At 44.8% G+C, this 22,236-nt stretch overlaps 1 protein-coding gene across 3 annotated transcripts in view; it reads left to right on the top strand.

Moving 5' to 3' along the window:
* The window catches only part of LOC135383958 (neural cell adhesion molecule 1-like), a 341,204-nt gene that overhangs the window by 302,127 nt on the left and 16,841 nt on the right, over positions 1 to 22,236 (top strand). For all 3 annotated transcript variants that reach the window (XM_064613233.1, XM_064613234.1, XM_064613232.1), the window contains exons 6-8: positions 996 to 1,286; positions 10,779 to 11,075; positions 17,148 to 17,456. In XM_064613233.1, the coding sequence (XP_064469303.1) occupies positions 996 to 1,286; positions 10,779 to 11,075; positions 17,148 to 17,456 (897 nt within the window). The remainder of the gene's footprint in view (positions 1 to 995; positions 1,287 to 10,778; positions 11,076 to 17,147; positions 17,457 to 22,236) is intronic.

Genomic DNA, 22,236 nt, shown 5'->3' with positions numbered 1-22,236 from the left:
CCGTTGTGCCTTCCTAAGCCTTGATGTCGTTTCTTACACGCTTCGAACTGGAGGTTTCATGAGAATAGAGAGTTTTAGTACATCGTAGGCTGGTCGCCTTTGCGTACGTAATGGATAGCGTTGATTGTTCTGCGCACGCCCCTAACAGAAAGAGCTCAGTGCAGCTTCGCGCAGTGCGCCGAAGCACCAACGCTATCTGTTACGTACGCTATCGCCTTTGCGTACGATCTACTGAAACTCTCTAATGACACTGTCGACATAATGAGTAACTGTGATAAAATATGAAATAGTTATCTAACGAAGTGATATGCTGAAGGCTGCTCTGCTTCCGTGAATGGTATGAAACGCTATACAAGTCGCCAAGTGGCTAAGCTCCATGAAAATGTAGGTGTTGCACGGAGGCATGTAAGGCTTTGAAGAAGACAAAAAGAAAATTGTGTTTTTCAGCTAAACACCGCAATTAAACCCACACATACACTAAAATACTGTTTTTTCGTCTCTTTCTCTTTTTTTTTTTTTGCTGTTTTGGTGACAGGTAGGGATAGCCGATAAATTTAATGAAAGCTCACAACAAAAATTATTAGTGTCAGGTTCAGTGAGCAAAGCCTATTCCATCGTACGAAGCAGCAACTGATGCCGCAGTTCTACCTAGATCCTCCCAGAGAATCAAGAAATAAAGAGGAAACAGAAAATTTAGCAAGGGACACAAGAAAATATTTGGAGTCGTTGGTTAAACACACACACAGAAAGAAAGCTTCTTCACCGTCTTCGTGTCAGCGCCGCTGCACTTGCAGAAGCTCTGTGCAATTTGTCTGAAAATATAAAACAATATATGGCGATATTTCCAGTCTTTTGTGCCCCTTTTCCCATGTAGTGTTACGATCAGTTCGCCCAACTTATATGCTTATACGTCACAGATCATCATGTCATACAGGTGGCTTCGTCGTCTTCACAAAAGATTACACCCGTTCCAACCCGTTGCGAATTCATTGCAGATGCTCCAATAGTGACACTTCAGCTTGGCAGCAATCTCAGAGACACGGAGATTCAGGAGGGCAGAGACGTGTATCTTGACTGCAAGATTGTCGCCAATCCTTACACCACTGACGTGGGATGGCTATTCGACGGACGGGAACTCGTATCAAACTCCACGCTGGGTATCATCGTTAGTACACAGAGCCTAGTGCTTCAGCGGGTACAGCGTTGGCAACGTGGCCGCTACGCGTGCTCAGCCACCAACAAGGAAGGTCGAGGAGTGAGCAAGGACCTGTACCTCCGCGTGAAATGTGAGTATTCAAGTTGCCTACACCAAACTCAGTGGATATTGTTTTGAACTGGTGATGGTGATGGTGAGGAACAGAAAAAAACAAAATAAATGTGACGCAGGTCGCGACAAAGAGATTGCTGGCTACACCAGGAAAGAAGGATGGTGTACCTTTTCATGTGGGGTTTACCTTCTTTAGTGACTGTGTGGAATGGTGCTGTATGTGTGTGTGCGGCATTGCGGAACAGCAGCGAAGACGGGCTGAACAATTGAAGCCTCAGTGCCAAAACAAGCCTGTCGAAGAGAAATAGCTCCTGGCCGGTGTGACGATATAAGGTTTCCGCTAGGGCCGGGAAAAGATGACGTTGTCGTAGCAACTCATGCGCAGCTGGTGTCGCCTTCGTGGGTAAGCTAACGTCAGGGCTAACCACACAGACACCTACTAGTAAAGAAATGGTTTCCAAGTGGTACAGTCCTCCGTTTGAACTATAGGTAAATCGCCATCTATTCGCAAACTTGCCATTTGCGAGAAGACCCAACGTTACCATGTGCATGCCATAATCTGAGACAAACAACGGCAGGCTGCAGCAGCACCGCCGCCGCCGCCCTTAGCACTACCGCAAAAGGCGACAAAACACTTAAGGCTGGTTCACACTGTCACGTTTACGCTTGCGGCTACGGGTTACGGGCGCTTACAGTGGGGGTTGCCATGACGACGAAGAGACGGCGCCCGCAAGATCGTTTTCGTAAGGAGTTGAGGCAACTTCAATTTTTCTCCAGCAAGCTCCGTAACCGTAAGCCCACTGGCCATTATGATAGCAGAAAAGTTCGGATGCCGCGCAAGCGTTTTGTCTCGCGCGTCTCCTTGCAAAGATGGCGGAAACACTGGATGTCTAGAAGCTCTTATTCTCCAAGTTGAGAAGATTCCACGAAAAAAGAAAACTCATCTATGACAATTAGCATAGCAGTGGGTCTGTCAGGTGATATCTTCACTCCATGAACCTGTCTGAAGCAGCGAGTTGTACGTTGCACTGGCGACGATGGCGTTAAGCTAAGAACATAAACGGTGAACAGTTAAGAACATCGTCAAGGAATGTCTGATTGCCTTCCAAAGCAGCCGTCATCGGCGTGCTGGACGCTGGACGCCGTGCTACCCTGTGGCTCTATTTCACTTTTCTTCGGAAGGATGGCGCTCTAGAAGGCCGCTCCTGATTGGAGGAACGGAGCGCCGAAACGTAGTAATGTGAACGATGGAGGAACGGGCAGCCGGCAACGAGACGGGTACTACGTAAGCGCAACCCGTAGCCCGTAAGCGCGAACGGATATCTCTTCCCGTATAATACGGAGCAAATGAACGATTGACGAAGGAGAACTGCCAAGAACATTCAAGACGTATGACATTCTAAAATGATTAGACGTGGCGCGATACTACTTTGTCGGCCGTTATATACCGGGTGTTTCAGTAACCATGTAAAACAATTTTAATAAAAAAGTGCGATATAGAAAAATATGCGATTAGCGACACTTATCAGCAGGAATGTTTTGCCTCGTATACTGCAAAATATTTTACCAAATTGTAATTTCCAGAAATTTAATTGCTCGAAGTCAGCACCGAAATTTGCAAAGTGAACGTGGTGTTTGTTCTGCCAGAAACAAAAAGCGCGTCCTTGATTTACCTCATTCCATCACAATATGCATTCCCTACTGCAATGATAACAGCTGAAGAAAAACAAGGAAAAGCAGTGAAAACTGCCGTTGCAGACGCACGCAAGATAGGAATATCGGTGATGAGTGAGTTGTTAATTGGTATATGAGCGCATAACAGATATCAGAATGACAGTACGCGCATTCATTCTCTTAATGGTGAGGTGCATTTCTGTTCGGCACACTCCCATTAGTGAATCATATCAAAGGATATCATCATCTCCTACGTATCGAACCACATCACATTTGTCTACTTTAAACTAATACAGTGGTGTGTGGACGAAGTGATTGCTTCCAAATGATACAAGTCTAATAGAATCTCCAGAGATACATTAGGACATTCTTCAGGAACAGATTGTTTGCTTGGGTTGTGTAACTACAGATATGATACTTGAGGCAGTTACAGAATGGTACTTAAGTTCTCTTCGATACCGAATGAGAAAAGAAATAAGTAGTGTTTAAGCAGACATCAAAAGAGAATGGAAGGTCTTCGATCTACCCCAATCGTAGACACAGTAGAAGAAAGGAACTGATAGGCGGGAACCCTCCGGGGTGCACACATTCCACGTTTTCTTTGCTGCTGCGTAAAGCACACTGAAGAAGCAGAAGAAGAGAAGAAAAAAAGCGTTTCAGAACAAACTGCTATGGCTTTTCAAAAAAACAGTATGAAACGCAGGTACAGGTAGTTTCCCTTTGGTATCCTTTATTTCGAGGATTTGTCTTTTACTTTTTTTTTTGTGGTTTACTTAGAAAGAACGTAGAAAAGTTCCAATTGAGTCAGCCCGGCTGATTTGGACGGTAATAAAACATTTACAGCGCAAGTTCCGCGATACTTGATAACGTTTTAGTTGTTTTTAACTTTAACGCGAGTGATCGTATGTCTTGGTGTTTCAGGAAAGGCACACCCGAAGAATGTCTTGGAATACTTAAAATATTTTAATCGCGCAGGTTGGTTAGTTGAGCAACTCCCCGACTTATCCCCACCCCACTTGGGGTGGGGGTGGGGAAACGAGACGTAGTTTGAAAGATTAGTGCACTAAGAACCTTCTGTATGCAAATGACATAAAAAAAGAAAGGGGGTATGTTTACTAAAAAAAGGAAAAGGAGAAGAAGGAAAGGTTAGGCAGGCAAAGAGTCGACTTGCTATTCCTGACAAAAAGGACTGGAAGGAAGAGTACCCACATCCTGAGAATGTGCGCGGAAATGCAAGAACGGTGCGGTGAACTCTTGCCGCGGGGCGGGAAAAGCCGCCTCCGTTTCCCGTTTTTCGTCGATCGCGCAGTGCACGATTTTTAGCGGCATGTCGTGCATCGTCGAGAGATCAGGAAGTAAACGGAAGTTGCGTCATGTTCTTGGTTTCTTCAGGCCTTCCGCGCGCAGAGCATTGACAGCGTCGTTGACTGCAAGTCACGTTTTTGAACCAGCGAATTTATGGAGCAAATAAAATGTCATCGCTGCCTACATTAGGAAGCATTGCTGACATACCAGGTATACGGCGTTACCAACCTTCTCGATCCGTACTCTCCGGATCCCTTAACGAGCTCACAACAATGCTTGGTCCCTGGCCACGTCCAGCCCACCAACGTTCTGCCCTCAAAGCTCTCTTCACCTTTCTGGATACCATAGGAATTCGATTCCTACTGTGAAGAGGTTCATTATTTCAGTCCCCGCATCACCACCAAAAATGGGGTAGAGTATCGCCCGTAGCGTTGAAACTCCCGATTTATCATCTCGCAATAAAGTAGTTGTTACAGCGTTAAAAATGACATCTTCGTTCGAGATTGGAATAAATTCGGGAGTATAGGCACGTAAAGTGTAAGATAATGATTGTCATAGTGTCTGGATTGCCCCAGACGCTTTAGTTCTTTCTTGTATTTTCATCCTTCCTTCATCATCTTCACATAATGTTCCACGTGCAATGGGGTAGGGTGCCGCACCACCGCGGTGAAACACCTCATCTCATCGTCATTATTTATCGTTGTTGTTGCTGTGTCACGAAGGAGGGTGGGGGGAGTGACAGCTAAATATCGTTCACAACAAAAGAATGCGTTATCACCAGAACGAGTGAACCCAGATCCTGCGTTACTTGCGTGTGTGCTGTCGATTTCGCTAAAGCTGAGATGCGAGACTGCGCTGTCGATCGCCATCTTGAAAGGCGCCGTCTCAGTGAGTGGTCCAATGAGCTCGTTTATGTCTCACAATATATATATATATATAATTAGAAGCTTAGGAGGGCGGTTGACCACGAGAATGAAATAAGCAGGAAAAATCAGAAGACGACAAAGAGCTTACAGGAAAACACAAAGGGGAGTTTATTAACACATATAGGGATAGGGGTCGACGTTTCGGCAGTCAGCGCTGCCTTCGACGGGACTGGGGTTTGGTGACAAGAACAAGCTTTATATATGGGAGAGGGTTATGTACAAGGGAAAGAGAGCAGCGCATGCGCTTTTGTCATGACTAACAGAGGTTTGTGACTAAGTGAAAGGGGAATGACCGGGTCTGTGCAGCAGGATCTTGAGGAAATACCAGTGAGCCTGAAAAAGAGACAAAAGAGCGTATGTATTGTGCTGGATTAGGAATGCAGGTTGCGAATAGTAGAAAGGATTCCTGGATTTTCGTTTATCTGACATTGGAATTTATGAATGAGATAAGATTCGCGCTGTTCTATATATTGTTCTTGTATGTATCTTGTTCTTCTCTGTATACTGTTCTATATATTCGCGCTGTTATATATACTGATGGAACGATGCGACAGCACCAGAGGACACGTGTTTCGCCGTGTTTGCGGCTCGTCAGCTCTGGGTAGCTGCGCATCGTTCGGAATCGGCAAAACAGGAGTCGCTCAGCGAGCGATATACACCTGGAAGGGATTCTGAACACTCCTCAATGCCACAGTGCAAGCCAGTGAATTATAATGAGGGAAAAAAATCCATTACAGAAACAAGTGAATGACACTAGACGTGTTTGAAATTTCCAACACGTCTAGTGTCATTTACTTCTTTGTGTAATGGCTTTTTTTCCTCATTATATATATATATATATACGCACACACGCACGCACACACATAAATGGGATGATGATGTGGTGGGTCATCCACCGTCGCTATGGCGGTACACTGCCCCGTTGCTCTTGCGGAAGCGATGAGAAAGGGATGATGATGAAAACTGTCCTATTCGAGTTTGCCATTAGTCCTGTGCTGGAGAGGAACTCAGCAACAACTCGTAGGCCTTGCATCTGATGTGAGGGACAAGTCCCCGTAGGCAGTTCCGCGCATCTCTACCGCATATGTATCCGTGCCCCTTACAGAACAACACGGCGGAACACACAGTGTAGAGTGACTCCATATACATTAGTACCAATATACCAACCGTGCGAAAGTTTGCCATGTGGGGCGGAATACGAAGCGATCGGGAGCACACTGTCAGCCACATTGAAAGGAATGGAATCGAATTAAAGAAACGCCCATTCGCTATCTGTGAGTTGAGCCAGCACTCCAGAATGTATGGCTCTCCCTAGCCCGTATGCTTGAAGAAGACGTCTTGTGCCACTGCTGGCACTGTGATAGCCACTATTCAAGCCAATACGTAAAATATATGTAGTTAACATGGGAAAGCTTAGTACCTTGACAGCACTGTATCGGCCACGGAGATCATTCGGGCTCCCTACGGTACTAAGTGCACTCCCTTGGTGTGTAATAGAATGTAATAGAAGAAAATATAATACAATGGAAAAAAAAAGAAAAAAAAGCGGTAGAAAATGGAATAGAGAAAAACACCTGCGGTAGTAGAGACATTTCATTGTCTAAGAAATATATGGTTTAGTCGAGAACACGGTGCCTATATTCACTTTGAGACTGTGAATGACAATTCACTGATGTGTGTGGGATAAACGTAACGTGAATATGTTCGTCGTACGCAATGCTCTGGCGGTGGTACCGGTATCTTGACGTGCTCTTCTGATGTTGTACAGGATTTTAACGGTTTTTCGCGATGCAGACATTTAAATCAATAAATGTTGCAGTTTATTTAAATATATATGGCGTAGTTTATGTAGCAGTGATCTGCATAACGTAATGGTTGACGGCGTTCCCACCTTTTTCAGAAAGTTTAGCTAGGCGCTATACTAGACGAAAAAAGGAGAAAAAAAAATGTCATGGAAGTCTGGAGCCTGCACAGTACGCATGTATGACATCAGCGGAGAGCAAACAGAAACGTGAAAGCACGTTCAATAAAGTCGGGACTGCGTCTCAGGAGACCTGTCAATTCCCTCCGAATTTGCCATTCAAATTCGTTGCTGCCACGCGGAAGAGAATAGCTCCCTGTATTCCATCAGGGATTTTGTTTTCAGCCCTAAAGTAACGCAAGGAGCAAAAGAGAATATACTATAGATATCGTCTAGCGGCTTTCCCCAAGCGGTGCAGAGGTTACAGCATTTTTATGGTACACTAAAACTAGAGCGCTAAAACTGTTGCCCGCACACCCAAGTAGCCAGAGCTGCATATGTAGGAAAGAAAGAAAGAAAGAAAGAAAGAAAGAAAGAAAAAAAAACATGCAAGGGGGGGGGGGGACACTCGCAATCTTTGATAGCAGAACGGTCGTTGTTATCAGAAGAAGCAACGACTTCAGCTTGCCGAAAGAGAAAGACGCGGAAAGGCGCCTGCCATTGCGTCTCTGCAAGCTGTTGCGCCATTATTGGTGCTCTGTTGACGTGGTTTTCGTAGCCGCTGTTAACGGTTTCCAGCTTTCGCTGGCGGGATCAGTTTTTTTCTCGCATTAAAATATTGCGCCAGTTTGCTGACCCGTGCGATCGTGGTTTTCTCCGCCATGTTCTACTGTACGGATTTTGCTTCTTCTTCGTTTTTCTTGTTCGATAAGCGAGGAAGGGGGAACGCCGTACAACTTGAAGAGCGCTCACCTAAAAGAGCGGTGAGCGACGAAGAAATGTAAAATTCCGCGCATCAAAAATGGGAATGACAGATAAATTCAGGTGCCAAGTGAAAGGGGGTAATTTCTGTGACCGGTATGTTTTGCTGCTCGTATGTCCTGTGGCTGACGTAGCACCTAAGTGAGTACAACGTGAACGCTGGCAAGTAACTGTGATTAACCAATACAATTCACTTCGGTACATCTTTTACTGGACTGCACTTTGGAACTATTTGGTGACGAAGCTCCCACAACGATATGCTTGAATGATACATGCCCAAACAGCACAGCCTCTTGGTCCAACATTGTGGTTATATATTGGCAGTACTGCTCTAATATTGGTTCACTATTGGACCAGTATTGCCGACAGCCAACCAATGAAAATTGGAACAAAGTATTACGCTACTTTGGTATACTCATAATATCGACAGTCTGTGTCTTGGTCATATCATACACAGGGTTCTTCCATTCTCACATACAAATTAAGGCTATGAATTGTCCGTAAAGCGAGGCGTTGACGGGATGGGGCGAAGCCCCTCCGTCCTGAGGATCAGGACAATCTTGATGAAGGAAGGAAGGAAGGAAGAGAGAGAAAGAAAAAGAAAAACGGGGAATGTTTATGAGTCATAAACTTTCCTCGTCGTTTAGGTACTATCGGTCTTACGGTCTAACAGTCTAACTATCGATCATAAGTTGTGACCGATAGTTTGGTACCAATTTCTAATGTAGCATATTGTTATGGGACGAACCACTAGCTCTTTAACTCCAATAAATAATACCGCTGTCATAAAGCCGTTTCTATAGTCCTTGAAATGAATGGTGATCGAACTGAATATTAATAATAATAATAATAATGTTTTATTGGTGCCCAAGAACGGTCGTGACGACCCTAATGTTGGCGCACACAAATACAATACAATGCACTACAAATAGACCCAATATACATACAAATACAGTAATACAATATGCACTAACAACAAGACACGATCTATGCGGTCACACACACAAAAACAAAAACAAAAGAGACTGTACATGAAGAAAAGAAAAAAAAATACATGACTTGAATTGCACACGCACATTGTAATGTGAGAAACACATGCAATCGCACTGCAGCAAAAGGGAAATTATCTGAAAAAGTCAAAGAAAAGCAATCTCCGAAAAATGAGAAGAGATATGACACATGAATGATGTACATGATGTTGAAAAAATATCGAGAGATGAAGGGAGCGAGTTAAACAAGATTTGGCATCGTGTAATGGGGTCATTAGGACAGCAGTGGTTGACATAGAACGTTGGGGGGTTCCGCAGAGTAGCACGCGGGAGACAAAAATTTAGGCGGCCTAACAGAAAAGGGGAATCAAATATTGAGTACACACATTTATAAAGAAACATCATGCCATGAATGTGGCGGCGGTTAACAAGAGGAAGCAAGTGCAGGTAATTTGAAAGCTTGTCATAGTCATACGATAAAAATGCGGGATATTCTGCAAGAAACGCCAATGAATAATATGAAGTGCCCTCTTTTGCACAGCTTCAAGACGTTTGATATTGGTGGCACATAAAGCATTCCATACCACTGACGCATATTCAAGTCGGGGAAGAACGCAGGCTTGAATATGCGTCAGTGGTATGGAACGGGTGCTGCTACACGGGCACCTTGAATTGCCATTGACTTGCATGGCCCTGGTCTTGATGCAGTTTCGTGAAACGCCATCGAAGCTTTCGAGGGTCCTCAAAAACTGCATGCCGCTGGCAGCCTCGTGAGCAGCGAACAAACACGCGTAATAAACTTGCAACGCGCGATATCTGTGAAACAGAGTTAGCAAACACGTTCGCGACAGCTACATGGTCAGCTGTTTTATCCAGTTGTTTTTTCTTTACTATCTGATCTATTTCATTTGTATTTGTTTGTATCTATCGATCTGAATTTCTGTCTACCTGATTGCCTATCTGATTTGATCTCCGATGTTATCTAATATACATGCAGCGCGATCTGACAGGACTCTGAATCGTACCATTGCACGTAGAGCGCTAAAGAAGACACAACATGTGTATAAGAACGGAAAAAGCATATTCGCCTAGATGGCCGAAATTTGCCCTCATAGTTAGCGATTCCAGCTTGACCACGTGGCAACGAGAAATCTCTTTTGTGTGCTTTCGTTATCCTTCATTCCTTCCCGGCGTTTATGGCTGTAGTAAATTAAGAAACACGCAAACACTAATCAGCTGAAGTTCACCAGGAACCCTACAAACCTAATTGCGCAGATTATGCTGCAGCCGAGCAAATGTTGGATGTTGGCAAAAAAAGAGAGAAAAAAAAAAAGAAATTAATAGGGAGAGGCTGAATTCTTCACAACCTCGCGTTGTCGTTGTGGCTGCCCTTAATGCCTGATTTCCCTTTGGAATGCACGCCAATTCAAACGGCACGGGCTCGCTTTCAAGCAGGGTCTCGTATAGCAACAGTGCTTGATGAAACCCCGCGGAGTAAGCTGTGGCATACTTTTTCTAGTGTCTGTGCTGCTCCTAAGCCTGGAACCTTTGCGAACTTAGCAGCTAATTAGAGCAGGAGTCATGACCACGGGCATGGCGACAGGGGAGCCGCGCCGATGCATTTTTGGCAACCAAGAGGCGACTCTCTTTTAACTGCTCGACTTGCTCGAGTGCAATAAACGAACGCAATGTGATCAACGAAGAGGCGTCCTCTCAATATAACACTGAGATCCACCGTTCGCGACAAACACTATTGATAAATGTTGGGGACACGTATGTTTAGGCATGACGTCATGTTTAGAGGACACTTCTACAGTTTCATTGCTGCCTGTGTAATTTATTAACAATAAGTTATATGTTATTTTCGTCTCCACATTTCATGCATGTTGCTGCAGACGCTCCCGTGTGCAAATCCGAACAGAAGTTGGTGTATGGAGTGTCAAAGCAGGAGTCTGTATCTGTGCGGTGCGACCTGGACGCCGACCCTGCGGACGTGTCCTTCCGTTGGTCCTTTAATAGCTCATCGACCGGGAAGCGCATGGATATCACCAAGGGCATCTCCTCCAGTTATTCCCATAGCATCGTGAGCTTCATGCCGCACACCAACGACGACTACGGAACGCTCTTGTGTTGGGGCACAAACGCGGTCGGCATCCAGAGAGAGCCCTGCGTCTTCACCATTGTCCCTGCGGGTAAGTCGGGCTGTCAGCACATCTCTTGAATCATGACAAGTTGCTCGTAGCGTGCGTGGTTCTTCCCTGATGGGTCAGGTGCTTTTTGTCTTGCCTCTGTGTTTCCGCAGCAGTCTAAATTTTGTTGCGTTTTGTGTCACGTTATCAACATTCCGGATTTCAAACTCCCATGAATTATTGTCCGTATTTTTTGTACTATATCCTCTGCCTCAAGACGTTACCCTCTCTAGAGCAATTGACGTTACTCACCGGTGATCTCGCCATGGCGTCAGCGTCGTATCAGCAATTTGCTATATGACAGTGAGGACCATTTGCTTGATCCTGTGGCCCCAGAACGTCGAAAACCTATTGGCCAGTAACAAGCTAGGTGAATCAGATTTGGTATGACATACTGGCATTACGGCACAATTTATCTTCTACGGTTAGCTGGAGCAAGAAGAAAAAAGGGAGGGGATACACCTAACCTCTGGGACGGTTGTTGACTCAAGCGCAATATCATCGGTCTTCCTTTGAGACCAATCTTCTTTTGATGTTCTTCTTCATTCAGCCTGATGCTGCTTTAACCGGTCATGCGCTTCATCCTTCATTCGAATTCTTTTTACGTCTCTTCCGCTCTTGGACTTCGCTTCAAACATAAATCAGTTAGGATGTCCGATGTGAAGTTCTTTCCGCGCTTGCCTTCTGTATGTGCCTTCTGTGTGCGGGAAGCAGGATAAACAAGAAGATATTTAATTTAGGTATCTGTATGCCATGATGATACAGGTTCTTTTTGGAGCGCAGCATTGTTTTCGAAACTTTCGACCTCCTTTTCTTTAGATGTATTCTGGAGCTTCCTTGATAGACTCCTATGGCAGGCGCCTTCTTTTTTGGAAGCCTCTTGTTGAAGTCCTTATGAAGTAGCCCTAATTTCCGTAATGCCCAGAGGGTAAAGATGCCAAGTTGTTGATGTGTCACTGTCATTCATCCATGCTTACAAGAAGTTTCAAATGTTGTGATTACCGATTACCATTACCTCGTGGAGAAAACAAGCTTCTAGAAATCTGTTGCTGGCACATGAGTTCCTAATTTTGTATACTAATGTTTCCACCCCATATATATGCATGCGTATATAGATGCATAACTAGTAAATAGGTGCTACACGGACAACAATAGCTTGGAGAGTAACACACTAAAACGGAAAAACCGTTTAAGAAGGTACTTGGGCTGGCAACGTGCAGGCAAACGCTACTTTATGCTTGAAACAAAACCTTGAGCTTGAGGTGAAGAAAACGGGGGGGGGGGGGGGGGATATAGGTTTATTGCAAAACAAAACACGGGCAAAGAAAACGGGACAATGCGACAAAGGTGCCCAAAACCAGCAAATACATTTATTAGGGTCAGAGTTATCCGGGCACAAGGAATCACAAGGAGAGAGGCTAGAGAAAAAGCTGACAGGGAAAGAGTAATCTGGGAGAGAAAATTGCTTTTACGGGTGCAATACCTCCTCCCAACGTCGAAGTCTGGGAGGTGCCATCATCGATGGATTTGGCCACTACCTTTTCACGCGTGAATGCCACTCCGCTTCGGCACCCTGGTATCCAATCCAATCCAAGTCGTGCTTCCTCTCGCTGGGCTCCGTGTGCCATGCTGTGTGCGAAGTGCATTCGTTTTGTTTGCTATCATCGTATGCGCATGGATTGCTTCGTATTCCGTAAGGAACGGGCATTATAGTGTTTAAAAATTGTGCTACAGTGTGCGTGAATTGCGCACGGAGCTCGTAGGAGACACCATTCGTAAAATGTTAGGCCTAGCGTATCTATCATGGTGGCTCACTTGTTAAGACCCCGTCTTCGCTAGCTCGGTTTCTTGTTATTATTGGAGTTCTATGAGACAGACGAAATCTCGCAGCACCCTCGGAAGGGAGAGTGACGGGTTGCTGTGTCAACGGCCACGGCTTCAGCAACGGCTTCCGAGAGCGCTGCGAGATTTCGTCCGTGTTGTGCCCGGGTGACTCTGACCTTAATAAACGTATTTGCTGTTTATTAGCCCCTGTGTTGTGTTGTTCTTTTTTTTTGTCTCCTCAAGCCCCAGTTTTTTTTTAAAGCACGAATGTATACCAGCTTGTCGCAGTTTTGACGATTTCATCAACAAAAGCTACTTGGGCAAAGTCTGGCCTCTGAAGAGCGGGACATGTTTCGGCTGCAACGTCAACATCCATAGTATTTCTACAAGTGGCCTTTTACTTATTCAACGCTCATATTAAACTGCTCATATGTTTATACGTGTATCACTTCGCGGCCGACCATCATTTAAATTTCAGTGCAAGAATATGTGTGTGCTACAAAATTGTAACGGTAGGAATTTAGTGCAAGGTCCTATAAGCAGATTCCCCCCTCAGTGCAACGTAATTATTGTGTCAGTAGTACAATCGTGCGTCCGACGTTTCGGTGAAGGTTCTGCCTTACTCAGGCCCTCCTCAGGTCTTCCTCGGACCTGAGTAAGGTACAGCCTACACCAAAGCGTCGACTCCATTTGCTTTACTTTTCGTCACCCCATACATGTGAAACTTGATAAAGTCTTGGTGCACTAGAAACATCAACGCAAGCAGCATTTTCCTTGTTTTTATATTACTTCCTGGCCTCTAAACCTCTATTCTTCACGTTACATACATCAGTGCTTATGTACACACAAATACACGCACTTTAACGGCACACTTGATGCTGTTGTCATTAACTTTTTACGCGGTGCAAATGATTTGTCTCTCATTTTGCAAATGACTGCGCGCCTAAGGCGTTCAGCTTCGTATTAAGTGCGAAGCAGCTAGGTTAGTCTGTTTTTGTTCTTCCCTTTTCTAAGAGCATTTTTAAGGTATTATAAAACACATACATGTTCCTAAAAGGTGTGTCACCCCCTCACTCAATGACGCACAGCGCCCAAACCGCAAGTACTCAAGCGCCCCGTAGAAAGCAATGACAGGTTTCCATTAAACCTTCCACCCAACCGCACACACCTTCTAGCATTCTTTACATTCTGCCCAGCCGACGAACTCTTCACAAGCAGAGCTCATGCGCGCCTCTTGTATATCTTTTACCGTGCCTCGCCTCATAGATCAGGCCGCAGGAAACTTGGTCCGTCTGAAGGAGCGGTTACTGGCCTTTTTCTTTCTTTTTTTCTCTTCTCCTCAAAGCTGTTGCTGCAGAGGGGAGTTGCAAGTGCCACCTTTCCGGAACATTTGTCCTGCAGAACGCCCACCCATTTCGTGTATCTGCCTCGTCGGAAAAAGACCCTTTTGTTTTGGTGACGGAAATTTAAACAGTGGGTGGGCTTACATTTTCCGCCTTCTGAATCTATGCGTGAAGCTTCTAAACGCTGCTTTCTCTGCATCAAGGATGACGTGGATGACGCAAAAACAACCATCGCTTTAGGACGCTTCCCTAATGCTCTGCAGATGACTGAGCGTGTAATAAACAATTCAGCGATGTTAGCGGCTGCCTTTGTTCTCGGGACAAAGGGTGCTTTTATTTTAATCCGTTACAATAGCTCAGGGGTTGTGACCGGCGTTTAGTGTTTCAGATAAGGGCGCTAAAACTTTTGAAAGGATGTCGTTTAATGCGGCTGCGTAGGGTGGTGAACTTTAGACGTTGAAGACTTTCTGGACTATCGTCGAATCGACTGAACTTGCGCCGAAAAGCTGGATAGGTAACCTACTTTGCACAATGTGCCGCAATACTGTGCTGTGGGTCTAGTAACACGAACAATCTAATTACCGGAATTAAGTTGCAAGTAACCTTTATATCGGTACGTTGTATTCATTTCTTCCCCTTGAGACATATATTTCTGAAGAAAAGAGTACTGCACATGTCAGGAAATGTAGGGCTCTATTGTTCCGAAAGTGCTTCTGCGCACACATTTGGCGAATATATATTCTTATTAGTCGTTAAAAAAATTCATTGCCGATGACTAAAAATAATGCTTGTATTCGCCTCGGCCAGCAAGCCCAATCACATCGTCGTAGAAGGGAAATTTTGCAAGTCAGTTAATTTCATATTACAGGCTAGTCATGTGCATAGTGCCCAATGGTCTTTTGAATAAAATTCGTGTTTCACTTGTGCAGAGGTGTCTGACATCACATTGTTCTCACCCTCTCTACCAAGCACTACCTCTAGCTTATTCACACCTAACCATTGCTATCGTGCTCCCATTACGGCTGCTCAAAGGGAAGCACGATCAAATGGCACATTCGTTACCGATTCCCCAGGTCTCCCCTGTGCGTATACCAGCGGCATGACCGAGCGGGTTTAGGTGTCCCGCGCGTTGATGGCAGCCAAAGTCGTGCTGAAGACTGCGAGGTGGTGGGTTCGAATCCTACCGCCGGCTGTGCTGTCTAAGGTTTTCCTTGGATTTTCCGAAGACTTTCCAGACGAATGTCGGCACCGTTCCCCCGTCCCCCACTCCTTCGTGCTGTCTTCTCTCCATCTGTCCACATCTGTACGCAGCTCATAGCCACAGTTGCTTCGCAGCGCTGAAACGGAATTAAAAGGAAAAAAAACTGAGATTTAGACTGCCGAAGATGCAAACGGAGACGGGGACAAATCAGTCCGATGTATCGTCCGCGATGGTTTCTCTTTGTGCCCCTATCATTCTTGTCTTCACCTCATGTCTCACCAACGTGCCGAACACCTGGCTTTGCTCTCAGTAGCATGTTCCGTGATACGTAATAAGAAATGCACAAGCAGAAAAACTACGCTTCCCCACGTGGTACACATCTACGTCAACCCTACGCTCAGAGTTTGTACAGCACCTACGAAGGATTGATACATGTAGGGCTTGAAGAGGAAGGGAACAGGGGAAGGAAAAGAGGAGGTTGAAATAAACACTTTTGGGGTACGTTCTCCAGGAGAATGGTGGCGGATTTCCGCTTCTCCTTTAGCGAACCTGTTGTACATTGTAATTACGGTTCCAGGGTTTCGGGGTTTGTTTCTGGGTGTTACTGGGATGATGTTTTTCGGAGTTTATTCTGTTTTCAAAAAATTGATTTTTTCGGAGTGTATGATTTCCAGCTCAGTTAATGCCCGAATGTCGGAGAAAACTTGACGACGCACGCAGTTGTGCAGCGAAAACGCAGTTGTCACATTTATTGCTTCTACACTAAAGAGACACAAGCTTAACAATACATTTCGTGCGACGCACACTGAGGTGTTCCGCAATTCCAAATGCATCCTTTCCGTGTTTAGTGCTCACTGTTATGCGGCAATACTTACATAGAACACCCTTTGCATCACGATCGAGGGACGATGTCAACTCCTCGAAATCAGGGTACTACTTGACGTAGTCGCAGGGCAGCTTTCGTTTGCGTCCTGTCTAGTCGTCAGCACTGCAACTAGTTGTCCTTTCAAAAATATCACTCCGTATGGCCTCGGTTCGATGCTTATTTTAGTGCTTAGGTCACATGTACGACAAGGAAATCAGGAAACAGACTGGGAAAAAACCCGGGCGGTGAATCCTCAAGTGGTCGAGATGACCGTCGCAGAAAACGCTAGGTCACGGAAACCATTATTATAATGAAAAAACGGCTAGGAAGCAAGCGAGCTGGTGAAGATGATGCATAATGTAAAGCCCCGAGACCAGGGAACACGAAAGGACAGTCACAAACACGAAGTCTCAAACACAGCTGAAAATTTTACTTCACATACAAGAATTATGTACAACCAGAGGGAAGGGAACAACCAGTTGAGGACAAAAAGGGTCAGTTCGGGGGAACAAGAAGAAGTCTGTCCTTTCGTGTTCCCTAGTCTTGGGGTTTTACATTATGCACCATTATTATGTTGCGGTGGGGCCAGTACCCGAGGTCAGAAAAAACCCAGGACACAAAAGGAGGCCAACAACAGTAACCCGGTTATCAGGTGAAACATCTGCCAAGCGGAGTCTTTCGGATTAATCCGAATTGCTCAAAATTTTAGCGGAGTACGTTTTCCGATTTTTTCGGATAAATCCGAAAACCGGAACCCTAAATATAATACATGATATTCTTACAGTGTCCCATTTGTTCGCAACAATATCGCGATATATGTAAAATTTCCAATCTTCTTCTAGGTCCTCCGGATTCTGTAATCAACTGCTCCCAAATAAACGCCACAGAAGACGGAATGTCAATTGAGTGCACTGAAGGTCACTGGGACGGCGGCATGTCACCACCTATCTTCGTCGCGGAAGTTTATGAACTGGAATCAGGAACCCTTTACGCCAATCTGAGTTCACCCTCAGGGATTCCGGCTTTCGTCATACGCAACCTTCCAGGTGGAACCACGTTCCGCGTACACGTGTACGCGACCAACCCGAAGGGTCGCAGCGCGCCCCATGTGGTGATGACACACACTCTGAGGCCTGCTGAGAAGTTTACTGGTAAGGAAGCGGCCGACGTGCAGTCCACGTTTCATTCAGATTGAATTATTAATCAATTTGCGTTTGTGGGAAAATAGAAAGCAACCATATTGTCAACTGCTACTTATGATACTGAGGTATTCGTTACGAACAGTTCTTGTAAAAAAAAGTAAATTGTTCTTCGTTGAGAAGCATGGCAAATTCTCGGCTATTACATTGTTACATCTTCATCTAATGAGGAGAACGTTTTCTTCCCGTATGCAAGTTCACAGGATAACAATAATGCCGTACCGGCCTGATATGTGCGCCTAGCATCATCCTGTTTGCGGCGTAAGCCCTGATAACGCTACTGGTTCATGTGGTTTAACCATCGCTACTCTTTTTCTGATTCAGCAGACGGAATCACATTTTGTCCAAAATCGTTCGAAATCTGCTAACATGCACATATGTAAGTCGTTTTCATGAAGTAGACACATAAATAGACCAATTTGTTCCCTGTCTATAGCAAGTATACAGCCCGCATCACAATTTCAACTCACAAAATACTAGAAGGCATAGTGATGCTGGAACATGTCAACTTCGTCCCTCCGTACACACCGATACGTATACGCAGGGATCGGAACCACAACTGAATCCGAACCGAAAAAAAAAAACGGTATTTTCTGTCGAGCCCGAACTGCTACGAACCTGAACAATTCTTTTCCTTGTCCTGATCCGAACCGGATATGAACCGAAAAAAATTTGATACGGTTGCCGTTTGGGGAATCGGTTCAGAGATGAAATAATTGTACTAACAACCTACATTTTTTGTTTGTTTGTTTATTTATTTTTTGTACGATGCCAGATGCGAGTAAAGGTTTGTGACTGTAGCGCCACGAAACTGAAAGCCCACAAGCACCTCCAGTAGTTGAGCCACAGAGACCTACGCGGGAAAAAAAGATCCCCCAACGAATACAAATAGACCCATAGAAAAAAAGGTACTGTAAATCGGTCGAAGAAGATCTTCAAGAACATTGCAGTTATGACGAATCTATTACCTCACCGGAGCGGCGAGAATGGAAGCAGGCAATGGAAGAGGAAATTTCTTCATTGCATAAAATGGGCACTTGGACCCTTGTGAAGAGAGAACCTTGTATGAAAGTAGTGAAGTCCAAGTGGGTCTTTCGCGTAAAAAGAGGTCCGCAGGAACAGTTGAAAAATATAAAGCACGCGTCGTGGCAGTGGGCTGCTCACAAGTTCAAGGGATAGACTACTTTGAGGCTTCAGTAGTGAAATTAACCAGCGTGAGTCTACTCCTTGCACTCGCAATTGAAGAGGGGATGTTTATGCGACAACTGGATGTGAAAACTGCCTACCTTCACGGAAAATTGGACGAAGTGGTATACATGGAACAACCCGCTCTAAACAACGAAAATCATATGGTTTGCAGGAATAACCCCTGTCACACGGGCATTTTCGATCCTGCTTGACCGAACCCGCTTGAACCCAATGCAGATCATATGGTGCTACACGGCCGCTTCCAAGCAGGATCGAACTTTGATCCTGCTTGACTCAAGACAGTTCCCATAACAGGATTGCGAATTTCAAGGCGGCTCGACGGCCGCCATTTGCATCCTCGACCCCGGTGAACTGTCATAATTTGACGGACATGCGCGCGGAGCTACAAATGATGCTCACATCGGTATACGATAAATTACCACTAATATCGCTGTTATATAGGAAACGCGAAATTAATGATTTCCGTTTATTCATTTGCCTATATTCTCGACACCGCGCGACAACAGCCGGAACAGCTAATCGGCCACGCCGGATCAGTCTGTTTGGTTCGCGTATACATTCGGTCGCAATGACTTCAAGCGGTGCTGCCTCGTCCGCACGGAATTTGTGGACTGACCAGGAGACTTCAGTTCTCATAGACATCTGGGAAGATCGTCTCGACGATCTCAGACGTCAAAAACGAAAGTGGCCGTGTAGCAGCGTCAAAACTCGAGCATGCTCGGGAAGTTCGATGCAGATCAGATTCGAGAAGGATCGAAATGCCCGTGTGACAGGGGTATTAAGACGTTGGACGCAAGCCTGCTTAAACAAGGCTATAGACGGTTGGAGTCAAACTGGTGTGTGTACCGTCTCCGAAAGGGAAGTGTGAAAGTCATTCTAAGCGTTTACGACGGCGACATGATTATGTTCGCAAACACGCAGCAAGCGTTGCAAGACGCCATTGATGAACTTGCAAAAAGTGTTGACTTAAAAGGCCTGAGTGAACCCAAGTATATACTAGGCATAGAAGTTCACCAAGACAAAAAGGCTAAGACGCTGACACTCAGTCAAAGAAAACAGATAGATGACATACTTAGGAGTCCAGATGGAGCAGTGTAAACCGGTGAAAACACCAATGGACATTTCCAACTGGAAAGCTCTGCTATAGAACGAAGCACAGGAAGACAAAAAGGAAGCGTGGGAGAACAAAGAGAAACTAAACATAGCGTACCAAGGTCTTATGGACCATCTTATGTACTTCGTTCAGGGAACTAGACCTGACATTGCTTTTGCAACAAATTTCTTGAGTCAATTCAATAACTCTTTCTCGGAAGTGCATTGGAACTTCACTAAGCGGATACTGCGATACCTGAAAGGAACACGAGACGAGAGTCTTACCTACACAGTTCGTGTAGACAACGTGATCGGGTACTCCGACGCTAGCTGGAACGAGCAAAGTGAAGGAAACTCCAGTAGCGCTTACGTGTTTGTTTTCTCGTGGGGAGCCATTAGTTGGAGGTTCTGTAAACAGAAGCCTTGTCAACATGTGAAGCAGAGTATGTAGCTCTTGTGGAAACCATGCGAGAAGGAAATGGGATCAAGGCGTTTTTACATGAACTCCGTCTCGGAAAATACAGCTCTGGTGGACTAAAGCTCAACCGTGATAGTCAGTCAGCTATCAAACTCATGGAAAACCCAGTTCATCATCAGCGGTCAAAAGATATCGCCTTGAAGTATCTCTACGCGCGCAACGACGCAGAGAACAAGGAATTCTTGCTTCAGTATATCCCGACGGACAAGATGGTCGCAGATACACTATCTAAGCCAGTCTCTCACGCACAGAACGTCATGTGCACAGCTGGTTTTGGACTCTCTCCTTTGAAATGATAAACCGACGCGTCGGGGGTTTTTGTTGGTGTACGAATATCCTGCGTCTGGTTAATCAATCATCATCATTAGCATCACTGCTCATTTCGTGGCACAAGTATGTTTTTTTTTTTCGTCTCAAAATAAAATGATTTAGTTGCCTCATGCTAGACCAAGAAGTCGGTCGTTGTCTGGTTTTGTTCTTCGAACGACTGGTCCACTGCGAACTTCCGTTCTTCAAACACGTACATACTCAACAATATATTCTCTTTTCTCAGTTTTCACTGCTCTTCCAGTATACGGCGAAGCTCACGGGGCGCGCTCTTTTTTTTAACTTAGCTCATTTAGCATTTCATTCTGCTTTTGTCTCTGCCGCTCTGATTCTCTTTTCTGAGGAACTCGCGCGAACACGTGTGTAACCTTCTTGTTGCTTCATTTTTTTACATTTGCACGTTATAACGACAGCTTCCGGGGCGCGAGAATATTACATTAATCGTGCGCCTAACAACCTTCAGAATAATTTATCATAAGTCAGGCGTCCCGCCTCGGACGCGAGTATTTCTCATCAAGTCTCTTATATGAAAGGACACGTGCTACTCCTTCGAGATACTGTGTCAGTTTTAAGGTGCCAAGATAAATGTTGAGCAAGACAGCCGTGTCAAAAACACGCATGCGTCATGGTCGTATCTTTCCTAAGCCCTTCCAAAACTAGACACAGCGGGGAGGCTATTGTATAATGCGAAGGAGGCATAAAGGCATATATTCACGATATATGCGAGCTTAAAGCAACTTTTGAGCCGCGGACAGGTGATAAGGCTAGCTGAAGGAATAAAATAAAAAATGATAATGCAGCACACTCTTAAGGCACAAGTTTACTACGTTTAAACGAACTCTCATTCAGACCCACGTTGTACTCTCTTTCGCTTCGTTATCATGAGGACGCCTATTCCATTTTCCGGAATCTTAGATGTTTATTATTATTATTAATATTATTATTAATTCGGTGGTTTACGTCTCGAGACAGCTAATTTTAGACGTGGATTTAATTGTCGGCCGGGAAAATTTTCCACATCCCGGTTTTCTCTCAAGTGTGGAAAGATGATTGTGTCAATCGGGCCTGTGGTTGGCCCTGAGCATGACTTGAACATGTTGTGACCTTCACATTATAGAGTGTAGTGTGCGATAAGATATGTATAAGAACTCCTGTTTTACGGTGCACATTTACGCTGACAGAAATTGTGTTTCTCTCCCTCTCTCTCTTCTTTTTTTTTTGTGTGTTAGGGTATTGACATCGCAGGATGCTGTAAATTTCATGTGGATTTTACAGTAGTTCTTTTGCAAATGAAGACAAGAGAACATTGTTCACATTAGGCAATATTTTAGATTATACATTTAGAATTAGAGAAGAAAATTGTTTAGATGCGAACGGAATGTATTAACGATGCCATGGATACGCTGCACCATTCTTTGTGCAAAAACACGATTGAATACTTTGATTGCAGATAATCTTGAGAGAATATACGCCATAAAATTCATAGGATGACCGAAATTTCATGACGCTTTATATTGGTTCTTACATAAGAGAGGACGAGAGCATTGCATGGATTAGATATTCAGAATTGGGTCATGGGTTAGAGGTACACCGAGGTCCCAAAAGTCCATTAAAGAAATGCTATCG

This window comes from Ornithodoros turicata, chromosome 2 (assembly GCF_037126465.1).
Source record: "Ornithodoros turicata isolate Travis chromosome 2, ASM3712646v1, whole genome shotgun sequence".
Taxonomy (NCBI): Eukaryota; Metazoa; Arthropoda; class Arachnida; order Ixodida; family Argasidae; genus Ornithodoros; species Ornithodoros turicata.
This window is presented reverse-complemented; position numbering and strand designations above follow the sequence as displayed.